General features: G+C 38.7%; 1 protein-coding gene across 2 annotated transcripts in view; it reads right to left on the reverse strand.

The window, feature by feature from the left end:
• The window catches only part of LOC131144484 (uncharacterized), a 31,684-nt gene extending 14,549 nt beyond the window's left edge, over positions 1 to 17,135 (reverse strand). The window contains exons 1-3 of one of the 2 annotated variants that reach the window (XM_058093166.1): positions 16,796 to 17,135; positions 15,550 to 15,811; positions 9,247 to 9,289 (exon numbers count right to left, since the gene is read on the reverse strand). In XM_058093166.1, coding sequence (XP_057949149.1) covers positions 9,247 to 9,289; positions 15,550 to 15,785 — 279 coding nt within the window. In that variant the 5' untranslated portion in view covers positions 15,786 to 15,811; positions 16,796 to 17,135. The remainder of the gene's footprint in view (positions 1 to 9,246; positions 9,290 to 15,549; positions 15,812 to 16,795) is intronic. The other variant, XM_058093167.1, reaches the window with a different exon arrangement.
• Positions 17,136 to 19,375: the final 2,240 nt, after the last annotated feature.

Genomic DNA, 19,375 nt, shown 5'->3' on the forward strand with positions numbered 1-19,375 from the left:
CAAAATCCGGGAATTTTTCTTCAATATGGCGATTCTACTCCAACCTATCTCTGATACCAATTGTTAGGAGGAAGGGATCCTGGAGCAACAATCACACACAAAGAATAAACACAAATACATCCATACTGGAACACCGGAAATTACATGGTTCGGTCGAATCGACCTATGTCCACGGAGCACACACCACTGCACTATACTGGGAGAAATATTACAAGGAGGAGCCACTGCTCAACTCTCTCTGTCTCTCTCTTCTCTCTCTCTTACTGCAACTCTCTGCACACACTCTCACTCACGCAGCTTACACAACTCAACACTCACTGCAACTCACACATACACCGCTCACACTACACACACATATACACGGCACACACAGCAAGCCCATATATACACAAGGGAGAGCAAAAAATTCAAAGGGCGGTGGCTAAATGTTAGCAAAGTCTGCAGAGTAGGTGGCCGCTGGTCTTCAATGTCCAAGTTAGCGACTGGGCTGGTGTAGCTGTCGGCAACTCCACACCTACAAACTCAACATGACACAGGTCTAAAAAAGAATTAGAAAGAAACACAAAAAAAAAAAAATGATATTTTATATTTTTCAATTGGAAAGCACCTTGCTCTATCGAGACCTTACGCAGTCTAATTTAGCATCAGTAAAACATTTGATACATTAGAGTGAGTCTTGGCTCAGCAGTAAGGGTGTTACATTTAAACCTGAAGGTAAGAATTTCAAATTAAGGAGAAATACAAGCAAGGAGGTAAGACTACATACATTATGCCCTCCATAAGACCCCAGAGATGTGGGTGTTGAGGATTCTTTATGAGGATTATTCTGTATTTACCTTCTAGTATTTACTCTCTCTGTATTTACCTTCCAGCATTTACTCTCTCATGTAATTACCCCATGTAATTTATCAATTGATATAAATACACAATCCTTGCCACCCACAAAGTGAGGTGGTTTTTTTCAAACATTCACATGGTATCAGAGCCAACAATTGTCAGCCCATTACATATTCTATCTCCCTCCCCAATTAAATATTCTTTTTCTTCACTGCTTGGAGCAACAACGTCTTGCCACTCACACATCACAACTTAAATTTAAATATTTCTTCTCTGTTACAGCTGCACGCTTTTGTAAAATTGCCATGCTCCACAAATTAAAAAGTCATTTCCACCGCATGAGTGTCTCCTCTCACTATTCAATATCCTATTAAATATTTATTTCCGCTGCAGGAGTGTCTCCTCTCCACATTAAATATTCCTTTTCCCCTGCTCCTGCGTACACCTCCAACTTTAATATTATTTCCTTTGCCTGTGCACACCTGCACTCGTCACCATCTCACAAATTAATTACTCTCTCACTGCCCAGGCACACGCCTTCCAAACATCACCACTTCCGCCGTGCACACTTGTTAGCCGGCACACCTTACCTTGCTGCAGCAACCTCCACTGCCCCTTGCTGTCTCCGACTCGCTGCCATGGCTGCCGAATCTTCCTCCAATCTTCTTCCTTTCAATACCTTAATCCACATGGTTACAATCAAACTCTCCTCTTCCAATTATCTTCTTTGGAAAAGTCAATTGCTTACTCTCTTAGAGAGCCAAGAACTAATCGGCCATGTGGATGGAACACTTGAGCCCCCACCCCGTTTTGACCCTGCGGGCTCTCAAACACCAAACACCAAACATGGCATGGAAAAATACAAACAAATGTCTATTTCTTGTCCTCCCTAACTGAGGAGGCCATGGCTGAAATTGTGGACCTCTCCACTTCACGCGAGGTGTGGGTTACCTTGGAAAACACCTTTTGCCATCGCTCCAAGGCCCGTGAAATCCATCTGAAGGATGACTTGCAACTGATGAAACGCGGAACCACGTCTGTTTCAGAGTACACCCATGCCTTCAAGGCTCTCTGTGCTCAACTTCATGCCATTGGACGATCGGTTGATGACACAAACAAGGTACATTGGTTCCTTCGAGCTTTTCCACAGTACAAATGGCTCTCACCCCATTACCCTGTTTTACCGGTTTGGTCCCCAAAGCGGAGAGTTTTTAACTCTTTCAAAAATCATTGTAACCTGCTGCCCTGCCCACTGCGGCATTCACTGCCTACCCATCATCGCCATGCACAGGTAACTCCGAAGTTCACCCTCTCTAGAAATCAGCAAGGCTGACTTGGCAACTACGGACGCGGACAGGGGCGCTCCTCGTCTAGATGACATCCCCCACATTGCTAAATATGCCGCATGGAGGATCACTATGCAGATCGATGTAGAAAACGGTATGATCACCATGGCCATGCCCCTTAAGCTCAGCTTGCGGAAGCCCTCACCTCATCATATTCCATGTCCAGAAATGAGGCCTCAAATTGGTACTTAGATACAAAGGCTTCAGCCTATATGACTCTGACCCATTCCAACTTGGATCAATCCACTTCCTACACGGGTTAAGGATTGTTTTATTGTCGAGAATGGTGCGTCTCTTCCCATCACCCACACTGGTAAAATTTCCCCTTCCCTGAATTTTCAACTATTAGATGTTTTGATTGTCCCTCACATCACTAAAAATTTGTTGTCCATTAGTAAATTAACATCTGATTTTCCATTATCTATTACATTTACTAATAATTTTTTCTCTGTTCAGAATCGCCAAAACGGGAAAGGTGGTGGCAACCGGTAGACAAGATGGTGGCTTATATATGTGCTAAAATGCGGAAATTCCGCCTTTGTTTCTATCCTCCGCAATAAATCTCTTCATGCTTCGTATGATTTGTGGCATGGTCGCCTTGGACATGTAAATCATTCTGTTATTTCTTTTTTGAATAAAAAAGAACAGCTTCATCTTACCTCTTTATTACCATCTCCTTTACTATGTAGTACATGTCAAATTGCAAAGAATCACCGCTTGCCTTATACTCGTAATGACCATCAATGGTCAAACGTGTTAGATCTTATTCATTGTGATATATGGGGCCCCTCACCTGTAAAGTCCAATTTGGGTTACACATACTATGTTTTATTGTTGACGATTTTTCCCGTTTCACTTGGATTTACCCATTGAAATTGAAATCTGATTTCTATAATACATTTCTTTAATTTCAAAAATTTGTGGAAAATCAACAACCTACTCGTATAAAAACTTTCAAAGTGACGGTGGTGGAGAATTCACTAGCAACTGCTTTAAAGCACACCTTCGCACCTCTGGCATTCATCATCAACTCTCTTGTCCAAGTACACCCACCCAAAATAGTCGCGCTGAAAGGAAACACCATCATGCGACTGAGATAGGTCTGACCCTCCTTTTCCATTCTCATACTCCTACTCACTTCTGGGTTGACGCTTTTAGCACTACTACCTACATCATCAACCGCTTGCCCATACCGCTTCTCGGAGGTAAGTCCCCTTTTGAGCTTCTAAATGGTTCCTCTCCTCATTATGAAAACTTCCATCCCTTTGGTTGTCATGTTTATCCTTGCTAACGTGATTACATGACTAACAAATTTTCCCCTCGTAGTATTCCTTGTATTTTTATGGGTTACAGTTCCTCATACAAAGGGTTTCGCTGTCTTGACCCCACCACCTCTAGACTTTATATCACCTGACATGCCCAATTTGATGAGAACCACTTCCCCTTCCACAATAATTCCCAAGCTCAACCCATATCCTCCCTCCACATCTCCAAATTTCGGGAACTCAGTCTTCCCCATACAAATATACCCCTACCTTCTCCTGCACCATCCTCCCGACACATTTATCAATCTAGATCCAACCCGTGTATTATTTGTACTAATCTAGTGGATAAGTCTTTGCAGGCCACTAATTCTCATGCAGGTCCATCTCTGCCGCCATTGGAGAATGAGTCTTTGCAAGCAGCTAATTCTCATGCAGATCCATCTCTGCCGCCTAACACTGAATTGTCTATCATTGCTCGCACTCCTATTGCCACTGCCCCATTGGGCTCCCATCCTATTCTTACACGGGTCAAAGTTGTTATTTTTAAGACCCGTCACTCAGTGCATCTCGGCCTTGTGAAAACCTCTAGCCTTATTTATGCTCTTCTTGCCTCCACTGAGCCAAAAGGATTCAAATCCGTGACTAAGAATCATGCTTGGCTTGTCGCCATGGACAAAGAAGTTCAAGCTCTACAACGTAATTGTACCTAGACCTTAGTTCCTCGACCCGCCAACACCAACATTGTGGATTTCAAATGGGTATTTCAGACCATATACTTACCATATGAATCCATCGAGCGTCTTAAAGTCTGTCTTGTTGCCAAAGGCTACACGTAGGTACCAGGTCTTGACTACACTGATACCTTTAGCCCTGTCATCAAGGCTACCATTGTTCATGTTGTTCTCTCTCTTTCTGCGACAAACAAATGGCCTCTTTACCAATTTGACGTAAAAAATGTGTTCCTCAATAGTCATCTCACTGAACATGTTTATATGGAACAACCCCCTGGATATATTGATCCTCGTTTCCCCAATCATATTTTTCAGTTGTAGAAAGCTCTCTATGGCTTAAAGCAAGCACCTCGCGCCTGGTTTCAACGTCTCAACTCGTTTCTCACTCAACTTGGTTTCTATTGCAGTCGCGCAGACACTTCACTCTTTATTTTTCACAAGCAATCTGACATGATTTATTTGCTTCTCTAAGTTGATGACATCATCATTACAGGCAATAACTCCTCTCTTCTTGATAGTTTTGCTTGCAAGCTCAATTCTAAGTTCACTACTAAGGACTTGGGTTCTCTCAGCTACTTCCTTGGTCTTGAAGCTACCTCCACCGCTAATGGTCTTCTTATCATTCAGCTGGAATATGCACGAGACATTCTCATGCAAGCTCAGTTGACAGCAAACCAATCTCCACCCCAATGGTTGTTTCCCAGAACTTATCTGCCGATGGTTCTCTGTTTTCGGATCCCACGCTTTACAGATATCTCATTGGTGCTCTCCAAAACCTGACTATCACACGTCCTGACATTGCCCATGATATCAACTCTATCAGTCAATTTCTACATTCTCTAACTGAAGACCATTTCCTTGCTATCAAACATATTCTTCGCTACATCAAGGGCACATTGCATTATGGCCCACTTTGCATTCATCTGCTGCTCCTGGCACCCTAGTTGCTTACTTAGATGCAGACTGGGCAAGATGTCCTAATACTCGTCGCTCTACTTCTGGCTACTATATTTATCTTGGCAACAAATTGGTATCTTGGAGTGCAAAGAAACAACCTACTGTTTCTCGCTCCAGTTGTAAATCTGAATATTATGCCATGGCTCTTACCATTGCTGAAATCATTTGGCTCACACATCTCCTTCATGATCCTCAAAGTTCCTCTTTCGAAGCAGCCTATTCTACTTTGTGACAACAAGAGTGCAATCTTCCTAAGTTCCAATCCTGTTTCTCACAAGCAGGCCAAGTATGTTTAGCTAGACTACCACTTTCTTTGTGAACTTGTTCTCACTAGTAAACTTTGCACCCAATATGTGCTTTCTCATTTGCAAGTTGCCGACATCTTCACCAAAAGTGTGTCTCGGCCTCTCTTTGAATTCTTCAGATCCAAGCTTCATGTTCATTCCAATCCGACACTCAGCTTGCGCCGCCGCGGGGGGGGGGGGGGGGGGGTGGGGTTTAAGGATTCTTTATGAGGATTATTCTATATTTACCTTCTAGTATTTGCTCTCCCATGTAATTTATCAATTGATATAAATACACAACCCTTACCACCCACAGAGAGAGGTGGTTTCTTTCAAACATTCACAGTGGAAGCCTAGTGCAAACAACGTTAGGTTTTTTTAAAGAATGGTGCTATATCTTCTTTAATTTTCAGTACTACTATCTATAAGCCAAACCACTATTTTCCTTATCCTTTAATTTAAAACCCTACTTTTATGGCCCCTAATCATAACCCAACATTTAAACCTCTAACTTGAAAACCAAGGCATAAAACGGTTTGTTGACTTTTTGAGTCCGATCCCGTTTTGATAATGACAAAACACAAATATCTCATCTATGAGTTTAGCACTTGAACAGGTTTATACTTCAAGCACGCACACATGGCAAAGGAAAAATGGAAGCCGTAAGGAACATAAAGCTCACATATCTTGGCCCATTCCATAAGAGAACTCAAGAGCAAGTGAGTGAAGAAGTAGTTTTATTTCAGTTGTATTGTTTTAGATAATATTTGTATATGCATGATCACATGATATAGTTGGAAGCTCAAAAATGACCAACAGACTGACCTTAGGATGCATGTTTTTCATGAAATATTCATATGCACAAGTTCTAGGTTAGATTTGCATTTTAGAGAATTAATGGGGCAGAAAAAGAAAAAAAAAAACTAGGAGGCTCGTCGACGATTCCCTTGGCCTCGTCGATAAATCAATGAAGGCCACTCGTTGACTAATGCACGTCCTCGTCAACGAGAAACTACCGAGACCCTGCTTTTCTCAGACAGACCAATCATCGACGAATCCCCTGGTCTCATCGATAAACAAGTGTGGAACACTTGTTGACTAGTGTGTACACTCGTCGACGAGTCTGTTGGGATGCCTGACACTCCAGTGCGCAACGGGCAAAATTTTTTTTATAAAAATATTTCTTTTTGATCCAACAGATAGAAAATGCCTAGATCCCAAAAATACTTATAAATATCAAACCCTAAACCCTAGTTGAACAACTTTTGAACCTCTTGCCTGCACTCTATCGCATTCAAACATCTTTTGGGCATTCTCTAAGTTTTTCAAAGGGCTTTCAAGCATACATCTTACAAAGCATCTTTTGGATTGAGGTTTGATGAAAACAAGTATTTGATTTGTGCATTCAAAGTATTTCTTCTCTCGTATTTTTATTTTTAATATTTTATTGAGAGAGCAAGAACCCTAGTTTTCCAAAGATTATTTGAAAAATCTTTTGAAAAAATTTATCCTAGGGCATAAATCTTTGAAGCATTCACATTCATATATTCATTCAAAGATTTCATATTCTATTGAATTTAAAAAAGCTATTTGAGAAAACCCTAGATCTTCAATACACATCTTATTTGAAAAATCAATTTTTGGAGATTTATTGTATTGGGTTTAGATCTTTGAGAAAACTCATCATATGCATTTTTGTATACAAAGATCATATATTTTTCATTACAAAAATCATACTGAGATCAACACATATTCTCTCTTGAGCTTCAAGTTATATCTTATGAGAGTGTTTAGAATTTCACTGTACACATTAGCTTGTTGAGAAGCATCTGAGTGTATCCGAATATTTCATTCATCTATTGTATTGGCGGTTCGGTGTGTGAACCGTGGTGAGGAAGCTACGCCTCGAGTAAGTAGCAAATTTAAAGAAGGAAGTTGTGCCTCTTGTAAGCAGCAGATTAGGAGGAAGCTATGCCTCTTGTAAGCAGCGAATTAGGAGGAAGCTACGCCTCTTGTACGCAGCGGATTGTAAACAAGAAGTTCCGTCCAAATTTAAGGAGCGGAATAGTGGAATCCTTGGGTGTTTTGCCCAAGGCAAGGACGTAGGCCAAGTTTGGCCGAACCTCATTAAAAATTTTGTGCTTGCGCTCTCTCTCTCCATCTCTCTTTACATTTCTGCACTTATGTTCATATTCGATCTGCTGTGCATGTTTTAAATATTGGCATATCTGAATTACTAAAATACTTGAGATTAATTGGGCAATATTTAATTGGTTAAGATACCCACACATTAAATTGATAAGTTGTGTAATACTGAACAGTTTGTTCCCTAGCTTGTGCTTGTGTAGTTGTGCGTTTTCAAAATTAGAATTTAAAGACCAAGTCTTTTAAAATACCCAATTCACCCCCCTCTTGGGATTACACCTAAATTCACATGATTGGTGTCCTGAATTTCAAATAAAATAAGCTATATTTCAGAATTTCCAACAATCAATGAACTTCAAGCCCCATTCCATACTAAATAATCCACAAGTCATAATACTGCCATACATTAAATGCTTTGCCAAACAATTTGGGTTCAAATGTATAACCATTCTGTATTGTGTGATTTGAAATCAATAATTGGGTATTAGAAGGAATTCCCTAGTAAATTTCTCAGCAATTTCATAAATATCAAATCACCAAATTTATTTATGTAGATAACTAAAAATAAGTGGCATCATGCCTTTTTTAAGAGGTTTTCAATTTCATAGGCATGCAACCACCCAAAAATGTACAAGCTAAATAGGCTAAACAATCCATGAGGTTCTCATATGTTATACGGCCTGGGAAGGTGTATCAGAGGCAGCATTATCCGTATTTCTGAAGAGATTAATTCTCATATTCAAACCTGCACCACAATCCTTAAAAATGAGCAATTCCCATACCTAGCACTACTAATGATAGTCTGAATTTTAAAATACTGAATATTTAATATATATATATATAAGCTAACAACAAAAAATTACCTTAACAATGACATGCACAAAAAATGCAGAAGCAACCGCCTTCTAACACCATCATCCCACATTAAAGGATCAACAACTTAATGAATGTAGCTAGATACTAAATAGTGTCTCAAAAATGCGTTCTAATCTTAGACCTTTCTTTCATGATAAGAATGTTAATAGGACATTTTAAGGGATCTACCATACATTATGCCAATAATACTATATCATCTCTTTCAAAATAACCATATTTTACAAATCATCAAGCCACTTCCATCCCTATGCCAAACAGATAATTTTTAAATCTTGAAATCTTTGTCCCCTTCTATGCCCCTTGATCTTTTGCATCACAGCCTTTCCACTAAACAAACAGAAGAAATACCTGAACATTTTAATGCACATAAAGAATATAGGATACTGTCCTTTTGTTTGTTCTGTACATATCCAACCAAAGCTTGGAAGTACAAAGAAAGACAGAATGCAAGCAATAAATCACTAACAGATGAATAGGCAATTATGGCTTTATAACAAATGAAAAGAATTAGGAAGTTATATAAAGGACAACACAGAGCCTCAGAAGGAATTTAGCCTTAGTTAGAACAAGATAGGGCATGTCCAAGTCAAGTCTTAGCCTGACCGACAATGAGTTTTAGTTTGTAACCTTTACATTCTATCACACTGAAGCTTCCTTATCTTATTTAGAATGAAATAATCAGCTTTCAGCCTTTCACATTTCCCACCCATTTACACTTCAAAGCATGTAAAAGGTAACATAATATGCATAGTTCCGAAAAGGGAATATCTAAAATACACATATCAGAAACAAAATAACTACTTACAGTTGCAGGTTCCAATAAACAGCCAAAAAGGTTGAAAAGGTCTCTGGACAGGAAGCAATAAATGCAAAATACCAATTAGTGTGTATAGGAAACCAAAACAACTAATTCAGATAAAAAAATTGTCACAATTGAGAAAATGAAATGCGTATCACATAACTGACATGTGTATGGCAAGTATTTAAATTAAAACAATAAAGCATAGTCAACTAAAGCGTTAGGACAATCAGCAAAAATTAATCAAGTTTGATATATTTTGCATAGAAAGGACAGTCAAACAATAAGATATATGTATATATTTTGCATAGAAAAGACAGTCAAACAATAAGATATATGTTTATATTTTGCATAGAAAGGACAGTCAAACAATAAGATATATGTATCAGCATACACCACAATACTCTTACCAGAGACTATTTTTTTATGAACAAACAGGAAGAGTCAACTTATTTTAAGACACAATAAATCATAATTCTTGCAGAAAGTTCCAATCTCCCATAAGAATGGACAAAAGCATTACAACATACACATATGTATATATATATATATATATATATATATATATTGAAAAAAAAAAAAGGTGGAAAGAGAGGAAATTCATATAGTTCAATTTTCCCTTGAAATATTCGGAAGGAAGCAAAATTATAAGACAATTGTCATAATTTAACCTTTTACATCCCTATCTTTGACAAAAACAAAGAATAATCCATCAACAAGAAAAATATATACATTTAACACATCACATTACTTCATAAACCATCAACAGGACACATGAGACTACTCTGCTGCTTCTTTTTCTCTTTCTCACGACACTGTATCTTGTTTCCTTTCCCTCCCATTCTCAAGCTTAAACAGGGCATATATATCATGTATGTTAGGTATTCCATATCCCACCACCAGTCTAGAAGCACACCAAATTTGACTGCTGCAGCCATTGTTGATTTGTAAAAATTTCAAGATTAGGTGGCTGTATAATTTGAAGATTAGAAGGCTGTATTTTGCTGATGGGAGAAGAAAATTATCTCCTCCACTTGCCCTATAAATTTGAGACTGCATTTGTTGGAAATGCATTGGTTGGATCAATAAGGATCAGCCAGTGAGATATCCACTAGGAGAGAAAAATAGAGAAAAATTAGTTTCATCTATTTCTTCCTTTTGTGAGAGAAATTACTTCTTGTAATTGTTGTTCTCAATTGATTAGTGGATTGTTACATTGCAACCGTGGACGTAGGCAATATTGGCTGAACCACGTTAAAAATTTGGTCTCTTGTGTGTGTTTATTTTGGGTGGAGCTTTAAATCCCCTTACAAACTAGTATCCGGCAAGTTTTTCCAGCGAAAGGAGGAGTCCGTAGCTCTCAGTCAGCGGGTCCCACCTCAGCCACATCAGCAAACAGTGTTAGAATATTTTGTCAGCCAGGGGAATATTCCGTTAAGTTGAACCAAACCGATCCAAAATCTGTTTTTGGGCCGAACCAAGCCAATTTTGAGCTGATTTTTGCAAGGTTGGATTGGTTTCCAACAAACTCAAACGTTCTAGACGCACTAGTGTTCTCAGATTTGTAAGATTTTGTCTAGAAATTTCTATAAAGGCTAGATCTTTGACAAGATCATGGAGGCTAATATGAGCAAGATGATTTGCCTGAATGGCACCAACTACCACAAGTGGAAGGGAAAGATAAAAGATCTTCTTTTTGTAAAGAGATGACATTTACCTGTTTTTGACACTCAAAAACCGGAAGATAAGTCCGATGATGAATGAGCATTCGAACATGAATAGGTATGTTGTTTCATTCGGCAATGGGTTGAAGATAATGTTTTGAATCATATTCAAAACGAAAATCATGCTAGGACCATATGGATCAAGCTGGAAGCCTTGTACGCATCAAGGACTAGGAACAATAAATTGTTCATACTCAATCAAGCGATGCATCTCAGATACAAGGAAGGTAGTTCTATTTCCAATCACTTGAATGAATTGACTAGATGCTTTCAACAATTATCCGATGTTGGCGTCAAATTTGATGACGATATTTTGGGCTTGTGGCTTTTGAATACTTTGCCCAACTCATGGGAAAGTTTTCTTGTTTCTTTGGCTAATTCTGCCCCCGGTGGTGCTGTGAAGTGGAAGTCTGCAAGAAGCACAGTTTTAAATGAAGAAATGAGGCAACGAGCTCAAGTTGCCACCACGTCACAATCTAAGGTTCTGATCTCAGAAAATAGGGGAAGAAGTAAAAACAGAGGTCAAGAAAAAAATAATAAAGCCAGAAGTAAATCCAAGTCCAGGTACAGAAGGGCCACATAAAAAAGAAATATTATCAATGGAAGGCTGAGAATAAGACGAAAAACACCAAGTAGGAAAGAAGAGACGATGGTAGAGATGATCATGTGGCCACCACCACTTCAGACCTTGTTGTGGTCTATGATGAGACTAATATCAATTTAGCATCCAACGAAATTGGATGGGTCATTGATACTAGTGCTTCCTTCCATGTCACATCAAGGAGGGAATTTTTCACATCTTACACTCCCGGTGATTTTGGGGTGTTAAAGATGGGCAACGACGAACTGTCAAAGGTTGTTGGTATTGGACCAATTTGTTTGAACACTGACAACAGGCTTGATTCTCAAAGATGTTCGGCATGTACCAGACATTCGATTGCACTTGATATCGACTGGGAGGCTTGATGATGATGAGTACTGTTATACTTTTTGTAATGGCCAGTGGAAGCTCTCAAAAGGAGCACTTGTCGTTGCTCGAGAGAGGAAGTCATCTAGCTAGTATGTAATGCAAGCTTCGATCTCTACCAACTCTGTGAACGCAATTAATGTTGCTAGTTCTTCAAAGTTTGTGGCACAAGCGGCTCAGTCACATGAGTGAGAAGGGACTAGGTTGTCTAGTCAAGAAGAATTTGCTTCCACAACTCAAAGGTGCAAAGTTAAGAAAATGTGCTCATTGCCTTGCCGAGAAACAGAGATGAGTTTCCTTCAAGAGTCATTCTCCTTCCAAGAAACAAGACACACTTGAATTGGTACATTCAGATGTATGTGGTCCTATGAAGATACGAACAATTGGTGGTGCGTCATATTTTGTTACTTTCATAGATGATTATTCTAGGAAATTGTGGGTCTATGCATTGAGATCCAAGGATCAGGTTCTTGACAAATTCAAGGAGTTTCAAGCCTCTGTTGAGCGTCAAAAAGGGAAGAAACTAAAATATGTTCGCATCGATAATGGTAGCGAGTTCTGTGGACCATTCAATGCTTATTGTAAGCAACAAGGAATTAGAGACCAAAGGATACCACCAAAAACTCGTCAACTAAATGGTTTAGCAGAGAAGATGAACATGACATTGATGGAAAGAGTTAGATGCTTGCTTTCTGAAGCTAAGCTGTCAAATTCCTTTTGGGGCGAGACATTACACACAGCTGCCTATGTTACTAACTTATCTCCAACTGTTGCCTTGAATACAGATGTTCCTGACAAAGTGTGGTATGGAAAGGATTTCCTATGATCATTTGCAAGTGTTTGGGTGCAAGGCTTTTGTACATGTACCCAAAGATGAAAGGTCCAAGCTAGACATCAAGACCAAACAATGTATTTTCATCGGTTACAAGCAGGATGAGTTTGACAATAGACTGTATGATCATATTTCTAAAAAACTTGTTAGAAGTCGTGACATTGTCTTTATGGAAGACCAAACCATTGAAGACATTGAAAAAGCTAAGAAATCAAAAACTCGAAGTTCCGATATTTTGACTAATTTGAATCCAGCTCCTGTTCCACAATCAACAGGTGTAGAAAGCATCAATGATCATAATGATGCGCCAGTTGATGTTCAAGATGATCAGGCTGAGGGTGATCACGAAACTACCGAGGGCATGGATATTTCACCAGAGGCTGATGATGTTCAGCAAGAGGTTCCTACTGAAGAGCCAGCTGTTCCATTGGGCCGAGGTTTGAGACACCGTCAACCCTCCACACAGTATTCACCAGAAGAGTACGTGCTCCTCACTGACGGGGGAGAACCTACATGCTACATAGAGGCAGTTGAGAGTGAATAGAAATCGGAGTGGGTTGAAGTTATGGAGGATGAAATGAAATCTTTACAGGACAACCATACATTTGAGCTGGTGAAATTGCCTAAGGGTAGAAAAACTTTGAAGAATCGGTGGGTTTACAAGGTGAAGCACGAAAGTGACACTTCACATCCACGATACAAAGCTAGACTTGTTGTCAAAGGCTTTGGTCAAAAGAAAGGTGTAGATTTTGTGGAGATTTTCTCTCCTATGGTAAAAATGTCTTCAATCTGAGTTGTTTTGGGTTTGGCAGCCAACCTTGATCTGGAGGTTGAGCAGATGAGTGTGAAGACAACTTTCCTTCATGGTGAATTGATGGAAGAGATATATATGGAGCAACCAGAGGGTTTTATTGCCAAAGGCAAGGAGGACTATGTCTGCAAGTTGAATAAGAGTCTATATGGCTTGAAACAGAATCCTAGGCAGTGGTACAAAGAGTTGGAGCAATTTATGGCTCAACAAGGTTACATGAAGACTACTTCAGATCACTGTGTATTTGTGCAGAGGTTCTCAGAAGATGACTTTGTCATCTTGCTACTCTATGTCGACAATATGCTTATTGTTGGACACAAATCTTCAAGGATGAGTCAGTCAAAAATGGAGTTGAACAAAGCATTTGTTATGAAAGACTTGAGTCCTGCGAGACAGATTCTCGGAATTTCTATTGTTCACGACAGGAAGAGTAAGCGGTTATGGTTATCTCAAGAGAGGTATATTGAGAAGGTACTTCAACGATTTCACATGGATAAAGCTAAAGTGGTTAGTACACCTCTTGCTACTTACTTTAAACTTAGTAAGAAACAACCTCCCTTGAGTGATGCTGACAATGAGTATATGCAAAATGTTCCTTACACATCAGTAGTTGGTAGTCTTATGTATGTCATGGTGTGCACCAGGCCTGACATTGCATACGCAGTTGGTACAGTGAGCCGTTTTATGTCCAATCCAGGAAAGGAGCATTGGAATGCAGCACAATGGATATTAAGATATCTGCGTGGTACTTCCAAATTAAGTTTGGTTTTTGGAACTAGCAAGCCCGTGCTTGAGGGCTACACTGATTAAGATATGGCCGGTGATATTGACATAAGGAAGTCTACTTCAGGTTACATGATTACCTTTGCAGGGGGAGCTATGTCTTGGTAATCTAGGCTGCAAAAGTGAGTTGCCTTGTCTACGTCTGAGGCCGAGTTTATTGCTGTCACAGAGACATGCAAAGAGATGTTGTGGATGAAGAAGTTCATAAGCGAACTTGGTTTAAAGCAGACGAGGCATATTTTGTTTTTCAATAGTCAGAGTGCTATACACCTCAGCACTATACACCTCAGCAAAAATTCTACTTTTCACGAACAGTCGAAACACATTGATGTTCGGTATCATTGGATACGAAATGTTCTCAACTCAAAGTTGTTAGAGCTTGAGAAGATTCATACTAATGACAATGGTTCAGACATGATGACAAAAGTAATACCTTACAATAAGTTTGAACTTTGCAGGGAACTAGCCGAAATGGATTTCTTCTAGAAGTCCACTCGTTTGAATGACCTATTGCATTCTCCTTCGGTGGGTATGGAGGGGGAGAATTGTTAAGTATTCCATATCCCACCGCCAGTCTAGAAGCACACTAGATTTGACTGCTGTAGCCATTGTTGATCTGTAGAAATTTCAAAATTAGGTGGTTGTATTTTGTTGACGGGAGAAGAAAATTACCTCCTCCACTTGCCTTCTAAATTTGAGACTGCATTTGCTGGAAATGCATCAGTTGGATCAATAAGAATCAACCAGTGATTTATCCACCAGGAGAGAAAAATAGAGAGAAATTAGTTTCATATGTTTCTTCCTTTTGTGAGAGAAATTACTTCTTGTAATTGTTGTTCTCAATTGATTAGTGGATTGTTGCATTGCAACCGTGGATGTAGGCAATATTGGCCGAACCACGTTAAAAATTTGGTGTCTCTTGTGTGTGTTTATTTTGGGTGGAGCTTTAAATCCCCTTACAATGTACTACCTCTTAGCTATGACAAACCTGTCAGAACAAAGCTCTCTGGGCTCTTATTGCATTGATAAAGAATTAGGTGGTCCACATTCTATCTGGAAGTGGTACAACTCCAGCGAATTAATCACAAACCAAATGGGCTACTTCCTCTGCCTAACTGGAAAGACTAAAAAATTTTGTGCTGGTTCTTCCTTAAATAACATTACAGTTCAACAAGGTGATCAAAAACATTACCCAATTATCCATGTTGTCAGGAAAGCAATTGAGAGTCCCTCCGTCGACTTCTCCTTATAGTTTGTGATGATTTGCGGAACCTCAGCAACACCCCAACTTAAGACACTAACCAAACCCAATGTTAATGAAACTTCATCTTCCACACTGCAAAGACAATATTTCAAATATGAACTAGCCCATTCCAAGCAATGCTGATTCCCAGGGCACACTGATGACGAGCTTTTGAAGAGTCCCATTTGATCCGGAAAAAATGCACCTTAAGCTGAAGAGAGAGAGGTCAAAAACTGAACTATAAAGAAAACCAACAACAGAGGGAAATATTCACTTAACTAATTCTGAATCTAACAAAGTGTATTTAACCCATAATTATCGGTACAAAAAGAGAAAAGAAAACATAAATTCCAATTTTCATTTTCCTTTATTTTCTCCAATTAAACAACATCCAAAATTCCATATGAACGTAAAATGAAAAAAAAAAACAAAAACAAAACGAGAACAAAACAAACAAAACAAAACAAAAATGGGTATTACATCTCAAGAAAAATATGATACCATGGAAAGCACTTCAGTCATCCCTGAAAAGGATGAAAACACAATGGCACCGCAAAAAGGAGACACCTTTTGAATATTGTTTTGCAAATACAAATATGATATAAAATTTGCCGAAAAAAAGCTACCCTTCTTTTCGGCCAAAAAGCCTGGATTTGAATAAAATGCAATATAAATTATATAACCATAGATGCCAACAAGTCATATAACCAAACCTTTAACACCGTGTGATAAAATAAATTAAGCATAAATTTTATTTAAAAAAAAAAAACTCCAAATTAAAACTTAAAAAAGTGCAAATAGAGATGAAGAAGATTTTCGCCTTAAAGAATGTGTGCATTCCAACATAAGAATGCAAGAACAGAAAGTAAAACGCAGCCTTGGAGTAAAAAACATTAAAAAATTTAAAAAAAAAAAAAGAACTAATCCAAGCAAAAAATAAGAATTCAAAACAACGGCTCTGAATCCCTGTCCCATTAACCGGGGTTCTGGGTTTAAGGGTACAAATCCTGCACATTTCTCTTTAATATGAAAAAGCATCCGGAGCCCACTAGCACATTCAAATCAAGAAAAACAAATCGACAAATCAGAATATTCGCCAAAATCAAGACCTTCGGAAGCACTAATGGAAAGGGCAGTTCCCGTTACGTCAACAAAAGGATTCAAAAGAGTTGCGAGAAAAAACATGAAATTATACCGTACTCTGATCCGTTGAGGAGATGCGGCGAAGTACGAGACGACGTCACAGGAAGAAGAAGAATCACATTTCCGAAGGGAACAACTCAAACGCCATTGATGTTGGTCCCCACGGATGACATTACCATTTTCCGATAGGAAAAAGGTGATTGATTTGTGATTGATTTCTTGGTATCTACCACCGCAACCGCAAAGCAAACGAAGAGAGAGAACTCAGCAGTGTTAAAGAAAAACGGCTGGGCCTTCCCAATCTTCGAGTTTGCAAAACAAGAAAAACCGAAAAGGCAGCCTCAATTCTCTTTTCTTTCCTTTAGAAGGGAAGGTTCTTTAATATACAGGCACAACTGGCATTGTGTCAGGGCTGACTATTTTCACACTTCTGAGCCGGACGAGTGAGCAGAGATGTTTTGTTTTACAATAAAATAGAGTTTTTTTTATAAAAATATTTAAAAAATACAAATAAAAATATAATAGGTAAAAAATACAAAAAATATATCCAACCGAATTTTCAAAAGTTAATTTAAACTTTTTTTTTAAATAAAAATAAAAATAAAAAATACGGATTGATGGGACGGCTCACTAGCAATGGGCCAATCAACACACGCGCCCCAACAACGAATGTGAGTAACCAAAAAATAAAAAAGGTTGTTTCTACGGATGGACCGGCTATTTGGCAACGTGTCACTCACTCAACACATGACCCCCAAAAGGAGTAAACAGACTCAAAAAAAAAAATGTTGCAGAAGATGAAATGGTCACCCATGCATGCATGCATGCATGCATTTGTACATTAATAATGGCCAAACCAACTTTTCAAAAGTCGATTTGGTGTTGAAAATAAATTCACCCGCCCACCCGATCACCCCCATCCATGCATGCATTATTGTACTTAAAAGTGAACCAAAATTGATTTTACAAAAGTCGGTTTGGTCATATACTCACCTAAACCATACCAAACTTTGCATGTCTTGTCCTCTATTTATTCATTCATCATCTCCCCACTATCACTCATCTTTCTCTTCTTTCATTTCATTATTCTTCCTTGATCCTCCAACCTCCTTCACCACCTTCCAGTGTTACGTGAAGTTGTTGAAAATTTATTCTTAAAACTATTATACTGCAAGGGTTAGTAACGACAGTGTCAGCTAATTCACGATTTAACTAATTTTTAGTTTTTACTTTTATTTTGTACATTAATTTAATTTTATATTGAGGTAGTGAGGTATTAATTATGTAAGATTATTGTTTATGTAAATGAAAATATAGTTCTTCCATATTATCGTGATTTACTTTGAATATTTATTATTGTGATAGAAATTTCTTTATATTGCAGATAAACTCTATTTTTGAGAAGTCATAATGGCGTCAAATTTGTCAGCTAACAAAGTTATGGTCTTACTATACATTGAGGGTGAGATTATTCATGGATCGACTGGTATTGAATACAGCATAGGGCCAACGAAGGTCATTCAAGTTCGAAGGAGGATGAAATTAGAAAGTTTTAAACAAAAAATATATTAAGGATTAAATATTAATCCAAATGAGTACATGTTAGAATTGACATAGAGATATCCACAACGAGGGGGTGGTGGAAATTTTTTGTACGTTGACGTCCTAATAAAAAATGATGTAGATGTGTAAATTGTGTTAGACCCGCAGAGTTCTTGTGCGGACGTATATGTAGTTGAGATTTTTGTTAAGTGCATTCCTCGAAACAACAATATGGGTGGAGCTCCAATTGTGCAAAGGGAAGCATTTATCCATCCTTAACCATATAGAATACGATACTAATAAGACGAGCATACTATTTGATCACCTTTCACAGGTGACAGCGACTTTAGATTTGAATGACGTACCAGGTACATCATTTCAGTTAGAATTCTTGTCAATGGAGCTTCAATGTGAGGAGGCTACTTTGCAAGGATTCAATGTGGAAAGCAGTTATTATCACGAACCATAACCATCAACAGAGTATAGACATGACCAAAGTTCAACTAGAGTTGTGTCCATATCATACTTCCAAACGGTTCCATCTATTGTCATGAATGAGAGGGGGCATATATGGTCTAGCCAATGTAACTTGATATGGATTGTGACCATGAATTAGAGGAAAAATAGGATTTACAAGAGGATTTTAAAGAGGTAGATGCAGGGGGCAGAAGAAGCCAGTGGACAAAATGATTATAGGGTTCAACATGAAAAAGTTGTGATGTCAATCATAGGAGAGTACGCAACATACTGCCTTTAGCGTACGTGGTCGAATTCGAAGTCAGTCATATCATAACTGAATTTGAAAGTTCCTTTGAGGGCACCCAATGGGAAGGTGTCTCGAAATTTGGGATGATTTTCGATACGAAGGATGGCCTTATCCACTTTGTGCACGTCCACCATGCACAAAGAACGCAGATGGTTAGGTGCAATGTAGATGAGAGTCGTGCTTGGCGGTTGCGTGCAACTCAACGTAGAAAGCACGGGCACTTTGAAATTACATAATACAGAGGGACACATACATGCATAAATGTGACTCTCTTGAAAGGCAACCTACAACTAAAGTCCAACTTAGTTGCAAATGAAATCATCG

The sequence above is a fragment of the Malania oleifera genome, chromosome 12 (assembly GCF_029873635.1).
Source record: "Malania oleifera isolate guangnan ecotype guangnan chromosome 12, ASM2987363v1, whole genome shotgun sequence".
Lineage (NCBI taxonomy): Eukaryota > Viridiplantae > Streptophyta > Magnoliopsida > Santalales > Ximeniaceae > Malania > Malania oleifera.